This window comes from Rousettus aegyptiacus, unplaced genomic scaffold (assembly GCF_014176215.1).
Source record: "Rousettus aegyptiacus isolate mRouAeg1 unplaced genomic scaffold, mRouAeg1.p scaffold_m13_p_8, whole genome shotgun sequence".
NCBI lineage: Eukaryota > Metazoa > Chordata > Mammalia > Chiroptera > Pteropodidae > Rousettus > Rousettus aegyptiacus.
The window spans coordinates 26,593,834-26,609,132 of NW_023416311.1; the positions used below are offsets into that span (position 1 = coordinate 26,593,834).

Sequence of the window (15,299 nt, forward strand, 5' to 3'; positions counted from 1 at the left end):
CTCAGCCAACTGCTCTGTAAGAGGGGTTTATGCCTCAGGCCAGTCTCCGTTCCTGTCAGGCATGTTGTGGGTCAGACAGTGCCTGAGGCGTGCAGGGTTCACTTCCCAGCACTACAGGCCCTGCTCCTCCCCAGCTCTGTCAGGGGTTTCTTTCAAGCCAGGCCTGTTTCCTGAACTCCAACAGGGCAGGGGACATGTTTGGACCTCTCCTAAGCACAGAGGGGCTGGAAAAAGAAAATGAATACCAATAGGAAGTGAGAAGAGGCTGGGGTGGGTGGGGGTGGAGCAGGCAACCCCCCTGCAGCCATTTGACCTTTTCCCATACTTCCTCTTAGCTGTCTGGTCCCAAGGCCACCCTCTAGCATGACCAGACCTACCCCTGCTTGCCCGCCTTCCTGTGAACTCACCTGGCCCAAATGCTCCAAGGAGTCCTGCCCCTGGAAATGAGGAGAAGAGGGGTGAGATGCTGACCACAGCTGGGAGCCCTGGGGCCTGGTCAGCCCAACCCTCTCTCTTCCCGGAATCAGAGCGCTCTGGATTCAAATCCTGATTCCCTGCCGACTCTGCATGTATGAGCAAGTCGCTTCACCTCTCTGAGACTCAGTTTTCTTACCTGCGAAGTGGCCGTTGTATCCCTGAGCTGCCTGAGACCAGAGAGATTATGAGCAGAAAGCACCTAGTGTGTGCAATATGCTAGGGTGCTCGGTGGGTGTGCCCTGCTTCTTCCTGTCCTTTCGTGTAGGCGGCCGGCCTCCAGCTGGTTCCAAGGGTGTGGGTGTTGCTGGCTCCCAGCTGCCTGGTCCCCCACTGAGAGCCCAGGCAGGGCCACACGGAGCAGCTGCCAGGCCACCCACCCTCGACTTGCCAAGGGATTAATTGTTCCTAAGCACGACATACACTGCCTGTGGCCCGTTCTGTCTCGCCTGGGCAGGCCCGGACATCCCCATGGCCCGGATGTGGAGAGCTGCCTGGGGGAGGGGGAGGACTGTGGCTCTGTCCAGGCCTTTGTAGCCCAAAGTTCTGAGGCTGAAAGATGACCTCAGGCAGGTCATGGGATACGGCTCATTTTCATCAGAAGGAGATGCCCCAACTTTTCTTCTGGTCGTTCTTTCAGAAGTCTAAATTAAACTGTTCATTAATAAAAGCTTCACTTTAGCGACCATCCCTTATGGGACTCTGTACACAGTTTTCTCATTCTTCCCTCCGGTGTTTAATCACAACCTGCCATGTGCCCCTTGCTGGTAGTGGGATCAGCCAATTCCCCCTCTAGCTCTGCAGTCACAACTTCCACAATTTGGGTCTTCTCAGCTAAGCACAGTCCTACTCCCACACATTGGCTTATCTAGTCCTTTCCTACATTTTTTTCTACCATTAAAGACTCTGTGAACTTTGCCCACCCCAAAAGTAGGCAGGATCCAGGTTCTGGCAGGATAAGCAGTGAATTCCAAGAACTCCAGCCTTGCAGCTCCCCTAGACTCTAGGAAACCCCTATCCAAGCTTTCCTGCCGTCTTGCCTCTCTCTGGCCTGGCCTCTGCCCTAGAGTTTCACAACCCAGATGGGCTTGCAAGGAAAAGGAATCTGGGTCTTGCAGATTCATGTGCACTTGGATCATTGAACAGCAGGATTTCGTAAGAACTGTTGGCCATCCTTGGGCTTGGGCTTCAGAGCCAGGGAGACACAGAGCAGGAGAGGGGGTTCCAAGGTCACATGTGGAGCATTTCACACTGATGGGCTCATAAATCTGGACAAGGACGCCATTTCCTCCACCTGCTGCTTATCCACCAGCGTTTCCCGGAGGGACACGCCCTCATTCTTTCCCGGAGGTGTGTTCTTTGGACCTTGTGGTGGACCCTGGTGGCAGATCCGGCAAGGCCAGACAGATTTAGTTGCATCTCCTTCCTGAAAAACTCTATGGTCTGGATACAGCTAAAAGGGGCCTGGGATCAAGGAGGGTGCTTATCTGGGGCCAAGGTCAGGTTTTAACTTAGGGTTAGGTTCAGGGCTTGGTCTGAGGTCAAGATTCAGCCTGGGGTCAGGATAAGTGCTCATATTGTCATCAAGGTCAAGGATATGAGGGCCTGGGGCTATAGAGAGCTTGGTCTGGGGTCAGAGGACCATCTTGGTAGAGTCAGAGCCCCAGAGTGACATTCACAGGCTTGGTGGCCACTGGAATATCAACCCCTACCTTTGTCCTGAGCACCAGGGCTGTTTCTAAGACCTTGTGCAGAGGCGACAGGGAAGCTGGGCACATAGGCACTTGCAGGCTAAATGCTGGACATTCCTCACACAGGGAGGACATCAGCTGCCTCCAGCCTCCTATCCCTGTAGCCCTGGGGCTTAGCTCTAGCCTGCTCATACCTGGTGGGCTGCCTCTGCCCACCACCTCTCTCCTTTCCCTTTGCTCATTGGCTCCCTCCCTAGGGCCACAACTCTGTGGGCCCTCCCTTTCCCTACCTCCTGGCCTGCTCTCAGTGCCCTAAGACCTTAGGTCTTACCTGGCTTGGGCGGTTTGCCTCCAGGTCCCAGTGCTGTAGAGAAAAGAGATAGTAGTGAATGGAAAGTCCAGCCCACCAGGCTTACTATTTATCCCCACAGGACAAAGCAAGGGCTTGTAGGGTCTTACACTCCAAGTCCTAAAAGGGCTGTCAGGGACAGCCTTCTCCTTCAGACAGGGAGCTGCTGGAAGCCCAGTATCTAGGTGTCTGGTGGGAAGTCCAGCTTCAGCCTTGATTTGTGATTTACACTCTCTCAGGCTCAGTTTCTCAGCCTCCGAAGGAGACAAGGAGATGATGATACTCAGTCAGCCAGCATTCCAGGGATGTTGTATCGGATCAAAAGAAGTGTGAAAGAAGCAGGGGCCACCAGGAAAGAACCCTGGGGGAGGGGCTCAGGAGGCAAGTGGGTTCCAGTTCTCAGACAAATCTCCCCCGACTGGGCACTCGGTCTGGGCTTTCTGGGGTTCCAAGGTTTGAGACCCTGTGTGGACTAGAGTGATACCCAGACTCTGTTAGTGAGGAATGAGATTTGGTTTCTGAGCTCACCTCCTCCTCCCAAGCCTCCGAGACCAGTCCCTGTGTTGAGAGAGAGAGAGAGAGAGAGAGAGAGAGAGAGAGAGAGAGAGAGAGACATCAGTTCCCTTGTCAGATTAGTGCACTTGCCGGAAAGCCACTCATGGTCAAATCCATCACCTTCAGCGAGCCTCAGTTGCCTCATCTGTCTCATTGGGCCCACAGCCCTGTTTCAGCTCGAGCTGAGAGTGTGCTGGTAGCTCTCCTCACTTCCTTGTCAGTTCTTAACATTCAAATACTCTTTAAGTATTGAAAACATTACTTTTGACATTTCAATCTACTTTAAAACATTATGTGCTTCCCCCCCACCTGCCAAATTAAAAGAAAATATGGTCCCCTGATGCCATTGCTCCAAAATTCTGCTCATTTTCTTTTGGGGGGTGAGCTCCCAGTCTCCATCGGCACATGGCCATTGTTTTTATACTGTTTTTACTTTAAAAATACTTCACCATATTATGTGACAGATAATATATTTATACTTCTCAGTAACTTCATAATATTGCAGAGTTTACTTGATCACACTCTCCAGTCGGGTCGGTTTCTTGTTTTGCATTTTTGCAAATACCAACGAGGTGTTTGCAAAACACCTTGTTGCAGGTCATCCTTTTTCTCTTCTTTTCAATTATTTCCTTTAAATGAATTTCCTTGAGTGGGTTAATGGTTGAAGATGGTAAATGGCAGGGATGTATGATGAAGACAGCCACTTTCCTATAGCCTCACAAGCATTGTGTTTTATTTTTTAGAATATTTACCCTCTTAATAGTTGTAAAACAGCGTCACATAAATGACTTTTTAAAGTAGGAGTGACTCGTGGGTCCTCTATGGGAGGCATACCAATGTTCTGCAGTGTCAAATGTGCATCTCTCACGAATGCACTCATAATCTGCCTCACCGGGATGTGTGGAAGTTTCATGTACATTACCTGGGTAATAGAGTCCTCCGGGAACTCCTCCGGGAATTCCTCCAGGAATAGCCCCTGGGACCCCTGGAAGGAATTAGGAAGAGTCCTTTATTAGCCAGAACTAATAAAAGCATGATAACAACAATGATGACAATGATGATGATAATGTTGCATATCTACAAAGTAACTTATGTCAACCAAGCAATTTATATTTACGAAAATTCTCTCATTTATGCTCCTCGAAATGGCCCTGTGAGGTGGGAAGGGCAGGGATTACTAGCTTCATTTTAACAGATGTGAAATCAGGCTCAAAGAAGGTAAGGGGCATATCTGGGGACATGTAGCTGGAAAGAGATGGAGCCTGGATTCAAACTCAGGCCATTTCTCTCTTGCTAAAGAGGGCCTGGCATGAGGCTGGGTCTGAGAGCCTCTTACTGGGTAGCCAACCCTCTCCGGCCCTGGGATGTGGGAGGGGAGGCTGGTCTGCGAGTGAGCTGAGCGGTAAGGAAATGCAGCTGCTGCCAGCAAAAATGCAGCCATTCCCACACTGATAGGACAGCGTGAGGTCAGCGTCCTCAGCCACTGGGCAACAGTGGTTGGGTGGGGTTCTGGCTGTCTTACACAGGCCTGTCTTAGGAGGCGCCGGGCCCCGGAGGGGGACACCATGAATGAGCAAAGTGAATAGTTTCCTAAGGAAAAGTTAATTCATTAGCCAGGCCAGGGGCCATCCGCCCAGCCAAGATCACGAGTTCAGTCCCCATGGACCACTGAAGCTCTCACTGGGGAACGCCATGATGCTGGGCCCCAGGCCCAGGCCCAAGCACGGTCATGGCAAGAGATGAGCCCAGGGCATACCAGGCCCTAACTCTACCACCACAGAACGGCCCCAACCTGGACAAGCCTCCTTGCCAATGCCCCAGCCTAAACTCCAGCACTACCCTGCTGAAAAGGGCATGGGCGGGATTGAGAGACAGTGTGGGGCAGCTCTGCAGTGTGTCCAGGGGCCTCATGGACAGACATCTGGTCTCTGTGGTCTGGCAATGTTGTACAGCTGAGCCTGCTGGCCCCAGGGTTCTGTTAGCCTCAGCCACAGCCCAGCAGGGTACGGAATGCCAAGCTGTCACAGCCACCCTGTGCCAAAGTCCTGGCATCTCTTCCCTCCCTGAAGGCTTGAGGTCCCTCAGGGACTGCGATCCAGGCTTGGAGTGTGCAAACAATTTGGTCAGAGCCTCAGGGGCTCGAAGTGGTGGCCCCAGGAGGGTGGGCCTGCTGGGAATGAAAACTTCGGCCCTGTCATCTGCTGCCAAGTGCACACATGGCCTGCCTCGAGCCTTTGATGCCTTCCCTGGCTCTGGCCTCCAGCTCTGAGCACTGTCTGTTATGTGCTTTTCCCGGGTGTACTCCAGGCCTTTCTCTGCCTCGGCCTCTTTTTCTCCTCTCCGGCTCCAGAGCAGACTGCAGGAGCAGTGTAGGCGGGTGGAGGGAACAAGGGCTCAAGACAGACCCATCTGCCTCTACTTCTGGCTGTGCCATCTGTGTGACCTTGGGCAAGTCATTTAACCCTTCACAGTCTCAGTTTCCTTTTTATCAACGTGGAGTTGATAACTTCTAGCTTGCAAAGTTGTTGAGAATTGTCAAAGGATGCAAATAAGAGAACTATCTTGCCCTCGGCCTGGCACACAGTAATTGCTCATAAAAAAAAAAAAAATGATGATCTTTTGTCTCTACTTGGCTGCACAGCATAGGGCTTGGGGCCAGGTATACAGTAAGTATTCAATAAATGATGGATGAATTAGGTGGAGGGGAGGCAAGGATATTGTCTGCAGATCTGAGTGCCAACTGTTGTATCCCCAACCAGCCTAGGGGTCTCCCACCTCAGGCTGGTCTAGCACTTGGAACTGGATGAACCCCCACTTCCTCTCCTGGGGTTCTGCTCTCCCACACCAGCTTGTGGCCAGGCCCCTCCAGGGCTTGCCAGCTCCTCCTCTGCTTCCTCTCTCCCCAGTGCCTGCCTATCTGCCCCCAGCTCTCTTTTCTCCCGACTCTTCATCCCCATGATTCAAGTCCCAAGGTGGGTGCCAAACTCTGCCTGAACCACGACAGCCTGAGGAGCTACAGACTTTGATCTCCATTTTGCACCGAGGAAATGGAGAACACATAATGGGTGTAAAAGATTCCTACCTTGCCTCCTCTCTTCAAGTGCAGAAGAGGTAAGAATATGATAAGACAGCAGTCAGTCAAGGGCCTTTGAAAAGGCGGTAGCCACCTCTCATGTTCCGCTGGGTCGTCTCTCCTCCTTGGCCTGAGCAGTTCCTTCTGCCAGGAATGCCTTTTCCTCTCTCCAAGTCCTACCCTTCTACCAAGACTGAGCTCAGATTCTCCCTCCTGCCTTCTCTGAGTCTGTGGTTCTTACTGCTTAGCTGGCCCAAAGCAGCTGGCCTGGAGCGCACTTGTCTTGTTTTATGTGGATTTGGCTTGTTTCACTGGCTAGTCCAGGGTGAACTTGTCTCTTGCATCTTAAAATAATGATCCTAGACTCTTAGGGATCATAACAGTCTTCTGGCCTGGGCTGAAACTCCTCCTGCAAACATCCCCTGGTCCTCCTGCTTGCATGCATCCTGTGATAGGAAAATCACCACCTTCCGATGCTGTCAGCTCTACCTGCAGAGAGGTCTTCCTCCCGGCAAGACAGAATCTGCCTCTTTATCTCTCTAATTCTGCTTCCTAGAACCTTATAGACCAAGGCTCACCTCTCATCCATGTGCCCCTTAAACACTGACCTCTCTTTAAAGGTCTAACTCGAATATTATTTCTGCTGTGAAGCCTTCCTGAATTTCCTGGGGCTCCTCTGGGCACTCCCTCCCCCCGTCCTGCCCACTTCTTCCATCACTTCATGCTGCTCCCCACTAGACAAAAACATGGCACGAGTAGCAAGGGGAAAATTAAAACTTTATAAATGCTTGCTCATTACAGATGTCAATCAACCCAAGTTAGTAAATTCTGAATAAGAAGATACAGCATTTCAAAAATTCACATTCCCACAGTCCTCTTATTTGATACATTTATGGCAGATGTTTCATTGCCGGAGCTTTCCACTGGCCCTAGGAGATAAGTAGGGCAGGGATATTTCTCCCCATTTTAGAGCCAGGGAAAGCAAGAGCCAGTGAAATTAAGCGCCTAGCCTGAGACCCACAGCTGAACCCAGTCACACACAGGGCTTTCTGCCTGGATCCTGGGCTTCAAGTTCAAAGATCTGGGAGAAGTCTGTTTGGGAGCAAGCAGTGGGCTAACGGGCCTTGGCAGGGGGCTTTGCCAAGCTGAAGTCTAAAGGGCCAGCCTGGGGAGCAGATAAGACCACACGAAACTGTTTGTTGTTTGCATGGAGAAAGGCTGCCAACGGCTTTTCAAAAACAATCTGTCCTCCAGTGGGTGACTTTGTCTCCTCCCTCCCCTGGGCATGTCTGTCCTCCTGCCTTGGCCCCAGCAGATGTAGAGAGCCAGATTAATCCCTAAGCCAGAGATCCTTGGCCCTGGAGGCTCATTGGTGTCACCTGAGCAGCTTTGACAAAACTTCCATGTCCAGGTCCCTCCATAGACCAAATAAAGCAGGAATTTTTGGGTGGGACCCTGGCATCAGAATTGTTTAAAGTTTCCTCGGTAACTTCAGCCAGAGTTGAAAACCCCTGTTCCAAATAGTCTTCTGTTCCGAAATCAGAAAAAAACAAAACAAAACAAAAAACCAACTCATAGTATTTTTGAGGGATAGGGAAAGAATTATGCCCAATTTAGTTTTTTTTTTTTTTTTTTTTTTTCTCTCTCTCTCTTTTTAAATGGTGTGGGAGTCTGGGACAGCTGATCCTCAAAGCTACTTTTGACCCATCCTAACTGGGTCTAGACAACCCTTCCCCAAGAGCCACTTTCATGCCTCTACTGGCAACATGGTTCGTTGGAGCTGGGGAACTCATGGGGGTGACACTTCCTTGTGGTGGGGGAAAGCCGGGCTCCCCCAGGACAGCCAGGCAGGTGGCTCTGTGTGTGCATGTGTGGCCCCTCTCACTCCACAAACTCTCTAGACTTCGGTAGGCTCTGGGCACAAAACTGTGAAGGCCTCATCAACGCACATACCCTTTATTTGGACCCAAATATTCTACCATCTGAGACAGAGCAGAGAAAGAACAAGACCAGTTGAACATTTTACGGTATCACTGAGGGGACAAGAAGAGGGCACATTTTGCCCTAGGGCTTGTCCACCCTAGGGGACTTAGCCCCAGGCCTGCACCTGTTCATATGTTGCCTGACACCTAGCCCCCAACCCCTTATCCTTTGGCCCAGGGCAAAGAGCTGGCTAGTACTAACCTTTTGGGGTTGCCTTAGCCTGTCTGAGCCTCAGTTTCCCCATTTGCAAAGTGAAGATAGTAATTCTGAACTCTCAGGTTTTCTGTGGGCTATGAGGATTAATTGCCGTGCTCTAGGTAAAAGCTCTGGGAAGGCAGGTGCTTAGGGGCCCACGCCTTGTGACAGGGAGGTTCAGGCAGGTCCAGAGCTGTTGTTCTCAGGCAGTAGGATGGCTGGTCTTCTCCCATGCTGGGCCCCATCTGATGGTGTGCACGTCCCTCAGCCACATCCAGGCCCAGGAGCTGACCTTGGCTCAGGAAGCCCCTGCTCCCAGCAGCCCTGCCCAGCCAGTCAATCTCACGGAAACAGCTGCTGCTCCTGCCTGGTCCCCTACTCCAGCCCTCCTGCCTGGCCCTGCCCCACCCTGTGCCTCCCCAGGCTGGCCCCCACTGAAGGTCTGGTTCTCATGGTAAGGAAGACTCTCACAGGAACTAGACCCCACCCAGGCCGCCCCACCAAATGGCCTGTGAGCCTTTAACTCTCTTTTCACATGGTCAGGAGCACCTTCAGGGGCTTCCAGTGGGTCACTCTCAGGGTTCCCCAAAGTGTGTAGCAGCCCTACAGGGGGACCCTTGGGCCTGCAGCAGGACACACCTAGATGGTCCAGGAGTATCCTGAAGTCCACTCCAGCCTCTGCCATGGGCCACACTCCCTCTGCCAGGAGATGGACACCTTCTTCAGCTTCCCCATCTTCCCTCGTGTTCCATACTACAAACACATACTCACATGCATGGTCATACTCATAGTGACCATCTACACCCAGCGACACAACTGGACACCAGATCTCTCATGTGTAAATGCCTGTCGGGTGGCAGACTTTTGCAGATACTAAGAGGCACTTTTACAAATGCTACGTCCTTCCCACCAAAACACACAAATACATACACATACACATACACCTGTCCAGGGACGAACCTGTGAACAGACATTGATTCCCTCCTAGAAACCTCTTCCCCTATCTGGTGACATATTTAGGTATATAGACCTGTGCACATCTGTGCAATAGCTTGCAGCACATTCATGTGTGCATGAGCACGTGCATGTGCACGCACGCTTCACACACACATGCTCATAAGTCCTAGCTCTTCTCACCAGGGACAGACCACAGCAGCAGCTTTCCAGCTGGCAACCCCATAATAACCAACCCTGACCTTCTTCAGAGGGTCCTGACTTCTTGGAGGACAACAAACCTGCTGAGGTCACATAGCTCACTGTGTCTGGCCTCCAGCCCAGGACCCCTGTCCACAGGTGTGCAAACTGCCGGCACCTGCAGACCCAAGAATGTTCCCAACACCCCCACTGGGAGAGCCTCTGGGAGGGAGAAGGGGCCCTTCAGCTCTCTCAGGTCTGTAGAACTCTGACACTGTTGGGCCCATCCAAAATCGTGGGGTGTCTGTGTGACAGGTTCTCCCTCAGCACAGGCTGACTCCTAGGAGGGGCAGGTCCAAGGATCCAGTGGCCATGGGTATCCTGCCTGGGAATCCCAGGAGGCTGCCAGGGGTGAAGGGTGCCCTTGCATCCAGCAGCCCAGACACCTGGCCGGGAAGCCCAAGAGCTGCGGGCAGCTCCTGGAACAGGGTGAGGCCTACCTCCAGGCTTCGAGGGGTGGATGATGGACAGCAGGAGCAGGAGGACTCCGGGCCGCAGGGCTGCAGCTGTCGGACCCGCCATCTCGGGGAGAAATGCCCCAGCCTGCTCTCCGCGCCTCGTTTTATCCCCAAAGCGTAATTGCTGCCTCCTCGGCTGTGAGGGAAGGAGGGAGGGAGAGAGGGCGGGCGGGAGGGCCGGAGAAGGGGGAGGCCTGGGGGAGGGGGCCAAGAGAAGGGGGGCAATTACGAAAGGCCCCGCTCACAAGCCTCCCAGGCTGGGTCTGACTGGACTGTGGGCTTTTTTCCTTAAAACACACACTCGGGCACGCGTGCGCGCGCCGTGCTCTCACACACACACACACACACACACACACACACACACACACACACACACACACGAATTTTTCCCCATCTCTCTCCCGCTTTCCCTCTGTGGCTGTTCTCTTACTGCTGGCCCTGTTCCCGCCAGAAAGTGCGAGGGGGGCCTCTGCCAGGACAGCCCTCAGGAGAGGAAGCGGGAGGGAGGGCCCGGCAGCCCAGCCAAAAATCCGGCCCCAGCCAAGGCCTGAGTGGCCAGGCCCCCGCCCCTTAGGCTGGGCCCTAGGCCCAGTGCGGGGACACAGGCCAGCTGTCCCGAGCCTCTGCCCCCACCCTGGCCCTCCAGACTTCCCCAACACCCCCAGGCCTGGCCAGAGACAGGCCCTGCCCAAAGCTGGGGAAATGGGGTGTTGGGCAAGTCTGGGGCTGGGGCACAGGGCCAATGTCTGCAGAGGTTGAGGGGCTGCTGGCAGAATGGCTTGGAAGGTAAAATCATGTTGTTGTTGTCCCCTGGGCATATGGAAGCTGGAAGGGGGACCCTGACACACCACGGGGGTTCTATTTGCATAGATCAAGGTCACAGTCCCACATACAGGCCTAGGCAGGCCATAAGGTATGGCAAAGGTTAGGCTGGATCCCCCCAGGTGCCCTGTGAGGTATGGGGAGCCCTCCAAGACTGATAGGTGGCCCCCACCTGTCCCAACACGGAGCACTGCTAGCACCTAGACCAGCCATGGGAGCCCCCAGACTGCTGGTTCTCTCCTTGCCCCAGGAGGACACCCAGGATCGACATTTCTCAGGCGGCCAGGAGGGGGCAGCCCTGTGCCGGAACAGCTGGGACCAGCATTTCCAGGGCCGTCTGTTCCCGCCTAACTGAGCAGGATGAGGACCTTGGGGATTTTGGGGCGAGGGCGGGGCGGGGGGACGGGGAGGAGAGGGTCATGCCTCCTCGCCCAAGTGGGGAAGAAACTTGGGAGCCAAAGGGTAGGAGAGGGGAGCTGTTATTTGCCCCGTCACAGCCTGGGAGGGGAAAAGTAGAGGCTACAAGTTCTGAGAGCTTTCTCCCACACCCAGATGGAGAATGAGGAAAGGACACAACCACAGCTCCGAGGGAAGGCGTTTAATGATCTCCCCTCCAGCCAGGAGCACCGTAGCCCTCCGGAGGACTACCAGAGGCAGCCAGAAGTGGAGATGCTGAAGGCAGGCACTGGACTCAGGGGGGCCTAGGATTCGATTCTGGCTCTAACACATTATAGCTAGGTCACCTCTTTATAGGGCTTCAGTTTCCTCATCTGTCAAATGGTAATAAATATCTCTGCCTAGGAGTGTTATTGTAAAGATAAATAAAATGAAATAAGATGTGATCATATATTTTTGTACTGTGCCTGCCAAATCTGGAATGCTCTGTATTCATCTGGTGCTAATACTAGTACTAGTGCCACTACTACTACCACTGGTTCTGCAAGCACCACTCCTGTTTATAGAGTAACTGTTAGGCCTGGCTCTCTATCGGCCACCGTAAGACCCTGGACCATCCCTTCCTCTTCCTGCTCTCAGGTGGCAGGTGCTCCAGGAGTTTGGGAGGGGTGAGCATATCAGAAGAATTGTCTTGCAGCTGTGCTTGCATAGCAAGTATGCAGCTCCTACTCTCAGGATGTGTTATTTGAGGGTGCTTTGGGGATAGCCGATAGAGACCATGCACTCCAGCCAGCCCTTGCTGAGAGGGTAGGGGCTGCTCAGGGTCAGGGTCTGAGGCTCCGTGCCTGGGATGTACCTTCTGGTGGGGAGGGGAGGCCAGGGGTGCATCTGTGTGCCTGCCCCCTCCAATGAAGGGGGAAGGATGGGGTGCAGGGAAAGAGCTGGGCCCCACTCTTCTCAGGGCAATGACGTGGGCAGGAACCAGCTTTCAGACTTGCAAACCGCAGTCTGCTCAGAGTCTTTATTAATTCCAGGACCAAGAAAGAGGCTGGAGCCAGCGGAAGCCGGAAGAGGGCTCGCTTTGGGGGGATCCAGGAGAGGTGTGGAGGGGCACTTACAGGGATAGACTGCTGAGCCAGGCCTTTCTCTGCAGGACCAGGGCCCTGTGTCCCACCCCGCACCTGTATCTCCCCTCCTTTTTAGCATCCCATGCTCATTGCAGGAGCTACATTAACTCGTATCCAACAAGGCTCTGTGCACCTCAAACGGGGCCTCAGTTCAAAATCCAACCCATTAAACTGATTATCCAGAGCAATTTAACCCAATGCATTAAATACAGAATGTAAGAACTGGAGGATACAGTCATCAACCAACATTCTTTCATTCATTCACTCATACATTCAAGAAATTCAACAGTCCTCAACTGCTCTGTGCCACCTCCCTGCACAGCTATACAGATTAACGGAGGGTTCACCGAATTCTGGGCAGGCCTTGCTTTACCATTATCATTGATAAGCCTTACCTGCTGGGCATCCAGGTGAGTCACTGACAGGCCATCTCTGTCCTCAGCCCCTCCAGGTGCACTCATTTAGGAAAGACAGAACCACCAGCCTCCACGCAGCTCTGACAATGTCATTGTTTTTCTCAGAAACCCTCGGTTGCCTTCCAGGTGAAGTCCAGACTTCTGAGAATGGCCTTCAAGGCCTTGCACTACCCAGCTGAACTGCTCTGTCACTCTTCCTTCCTCCTTCCTGGCCGGCCTCCCTTCTGGCTAGTGCGGCTGCTCCCGAGTCACCAGGCATGTCCTAGAGGGCCGGGCACTGGACCTGCTTTGCTGAGGTTCCCTGGTCTCAGTTTCCATCCTACAGGCCTGTGCCCTCAGCATCTTCGCCCCTCAGGTCTCTCTGAGGGTCCTTGGTACTGGCCCCTACAGGTTGAGCTTGGTGCTTCATCTTATCCCCCACTGCCTGGTCATCAGTGAAGCCAGTTAGAACTTTTGTGCCCTTCATTGTCTAAGAGTATCAGATAATAAGCAAAAATGTGTCCTCCAGGAGATGGGGGCATAACCTGCTGATGTAGACAGATCTCCAGAATCCTGGAAGTGTGGTTTCTGTTTTTTTCCCCTTGTTACACGTGGTCCTTTTATCTGTTGAGTGCAGGATCCCTGTCTACATGGAACCGTGGACGAGAGAGAGAGAGAGAGAGAGAGAGAGAGAGAGAGAGAGAGACACCATCGCGGGCTGCCAGGCTAGCCTGAGAAGAGCTTGATGTTGGCCAAACCCGGGACCCTGCTGTGCTCCCTCCCAGTGAGAAAGTCTCCACTGTCAGTCATTTATGTCTCTGTGTGACTGAGGGTCCCTTCAGCCAGTCCCACAAAGTTAAGTTTACAGTAACAGGAGGAGCGTGAGTTTCTCATATAGACCCAGGTTTAAAACAGACATAAACGCTGGTTGGGTAGTATGGGTTCAAGTGTAGACATTCCAGACGAGATTGGGAGCATTCAGGGTGGTATGGCCGTAGACGAAGGGTAGACATTCTAGATGAGACAGAGCGAAGGGCCCCTTCACAGCGTTCCCCCACCCACTTGCCCTTATCTGTGAGTTCCAGCTGCGAACATTAAGGCCAAAACCTTCTCTTCCTCTGATTTAAAATTTTCTAGTAGCCATATAAAATGAAAAACAACATAAGGAAAATTAATTTTAATAATAAGCTATTTTTAAGCCAGTACATTTAAAATATTATCACTCGAACATGTAATTGATATGAACATTATTGAGATACTTTGCATTCTTTTTTGTACTAAGTCTTAAAACTGATGTGCAAGTTTCACTTAGAGTGCATCTCAGTTTGGACTAGTTGCATTTCAAGTGCTCATAAGCCGCATCACAGGAGTGGACAACACAGGTTGAGACCATGAGGGTACTGGTGAGGATGAGCCTGACTTAAGACAAGTGAGGAGGGAACACCAAATTGTTGCTTCTGCTGTTCAAAGTGTACAGGTAAGATGAAGCATGAGGATAAGGGAGAGGACCAAGAAAAGAGGGCCATCTCTGAGGGCCAGCAAGGAAAGGCCTGGATGCACCCATGACAGGCAGCCGCAGGGGAGAGGCCCTGCCCTCATGCTGGTGACCAAGCCAGAGAGGGTACCGCCTACTAAAGGGTACCAGGCAGCATCGGCCCAGAGCCAACACTTCGGCTAGAAAATGAGGAAGGCCTTCTGCAGCTAGTCTTTCCCCAGAGGCAGCCGGGACCCCTCTGACAGCAAGAAGCCAGGAAAGAAAGGGACCTGCCGCAGGGACAGGGGTCAGACTTCATTGGAGGTAAAGGGTCTGCAGCCAAAAATAGATGGGATGCTGCTGGCTTGGGCAACTTGTTGAGTCTCACTTCATCACGCAGGATCAGCCTGGCTGGAGAGGGGCAGGAGGCTGTGCTCAGAAGGGATTTGGAAGTTGGGGAGGGGGGCTAGAATTCCAGCACAGGCTGCTTCTGTAAATCCCAGGCTGGGGTGCCAGGAGCAGACTGCGGGTGCAGAGGAGGCCAGTGATCTTTCCTGTGATTGAGATGAACACTGATTAGCATGGGAGCTTGGATGGATCACTTAGTCATACCTGATAATGGTAGTGTCAACAGTCATTAACCCAGGGAAGCCCCGTTTCCTCTTATGGAGGAGTTTTCACAAGTCTTTGATATTGAAGGCTTATGTCTATAAGAGTCTGGGATATAGCAAGTGCTCAAAGGTGGGACGGGGTCCATGATGCCGTCTCAGACAACCGAAGCAGACAACTGAGGTGGGGTCGGGGACAGACTGGGATGAAGCCCCTCCCACAAGTACCACCCCCACTGCAGTCCTGGGTCACCCCAACTCCTGAGCCGTGTCTCTGATCCAGCAACCTCTGCACAATGGCTGCTTCTACCCGGGCCTGGGTGTTTGTGTGTCTGAGTCATTTGTCAGTCTGGGTCCTTGGCGGGTGTGAGCCCAGGATTAGGGGGAGTAGAGGGATAGGGTGGGGTGGGGGCGTCCTGGACCGGTCGTTCTGCCCTGTGCTGTTCCCACATCATCTCACAGGCTGTCCACTGCAGTCTGGGGGGAACACAGTGAGCTGGGTGCT

General features: G+C 52.9%; 1 protein-coding gene and 1 long non-coding RNA gene across 9 annotated transcripts in view; one reads left to right on the plus strand and one right to left on the minus strand.

Moving 5' to 3' along the window:
• ELN (elastin) overlaps positions 1 to 13,095 on the minus strand; it is a 34,772-nt gene extending 21,677 nt beyond the window's left edge. For 5 of the 8 annotated variants that reach the window (XM_036225919.1, XM_036225917.1, XM_036225920.1 and 2 more), the window contains exons 1-7: positions 12,713 to 12,738; positions 9,955 to 10,166; positions 6,152 to 6,163; positions 3,992 to 4,054; positions 3,043 to 3,072; positions 2,497 to 2,529; positions 408 to 437 (exon numbers count right to left, since the gene is read on the minus strand). In XM_036225919.1, the coding sequence (XP_036081812.1) occupies positions 408 to 437; positions 2,497 to 2,529; positions 3,043 to 3,072; positions 3,992 to 4,054; positions 6,152 to 6,163; positions 9,955 to 10,166; positions 12,713 to 12,723 (391 nt within the window). In that variant the 5' untranslated portion in view covers positions 12,724 to 12,738. Of the gene's footprint in view, positions 1 to 407; positions 438 to 2,496; positions 2,530 to 3,042; positions 3,073 to 3,991; positions 4,055 to 6,151; positions 6,164 to 9,954; positions 10,167 to 12,712 lie in introns of all 8 variants that reach the window. The other 3 variants (XM_036225922.1, XM_036225921.1, XM_036225916.1) reach the window with 3 other exon arrangements.
• Positions 5,977 to 11,641, plus strand: LOC118606713. The gene is made up of 2 exons (XR_004952578.1): positions 5,977 to 6,180; positions 11,347 to 11,641. It is a non-coding gene; the product is annotated as an uncharacterized LOC118606713 (long non-coding RNA).
• Positions 13,096 to 15,299: the final 2,204 nt, after the last annotated feature.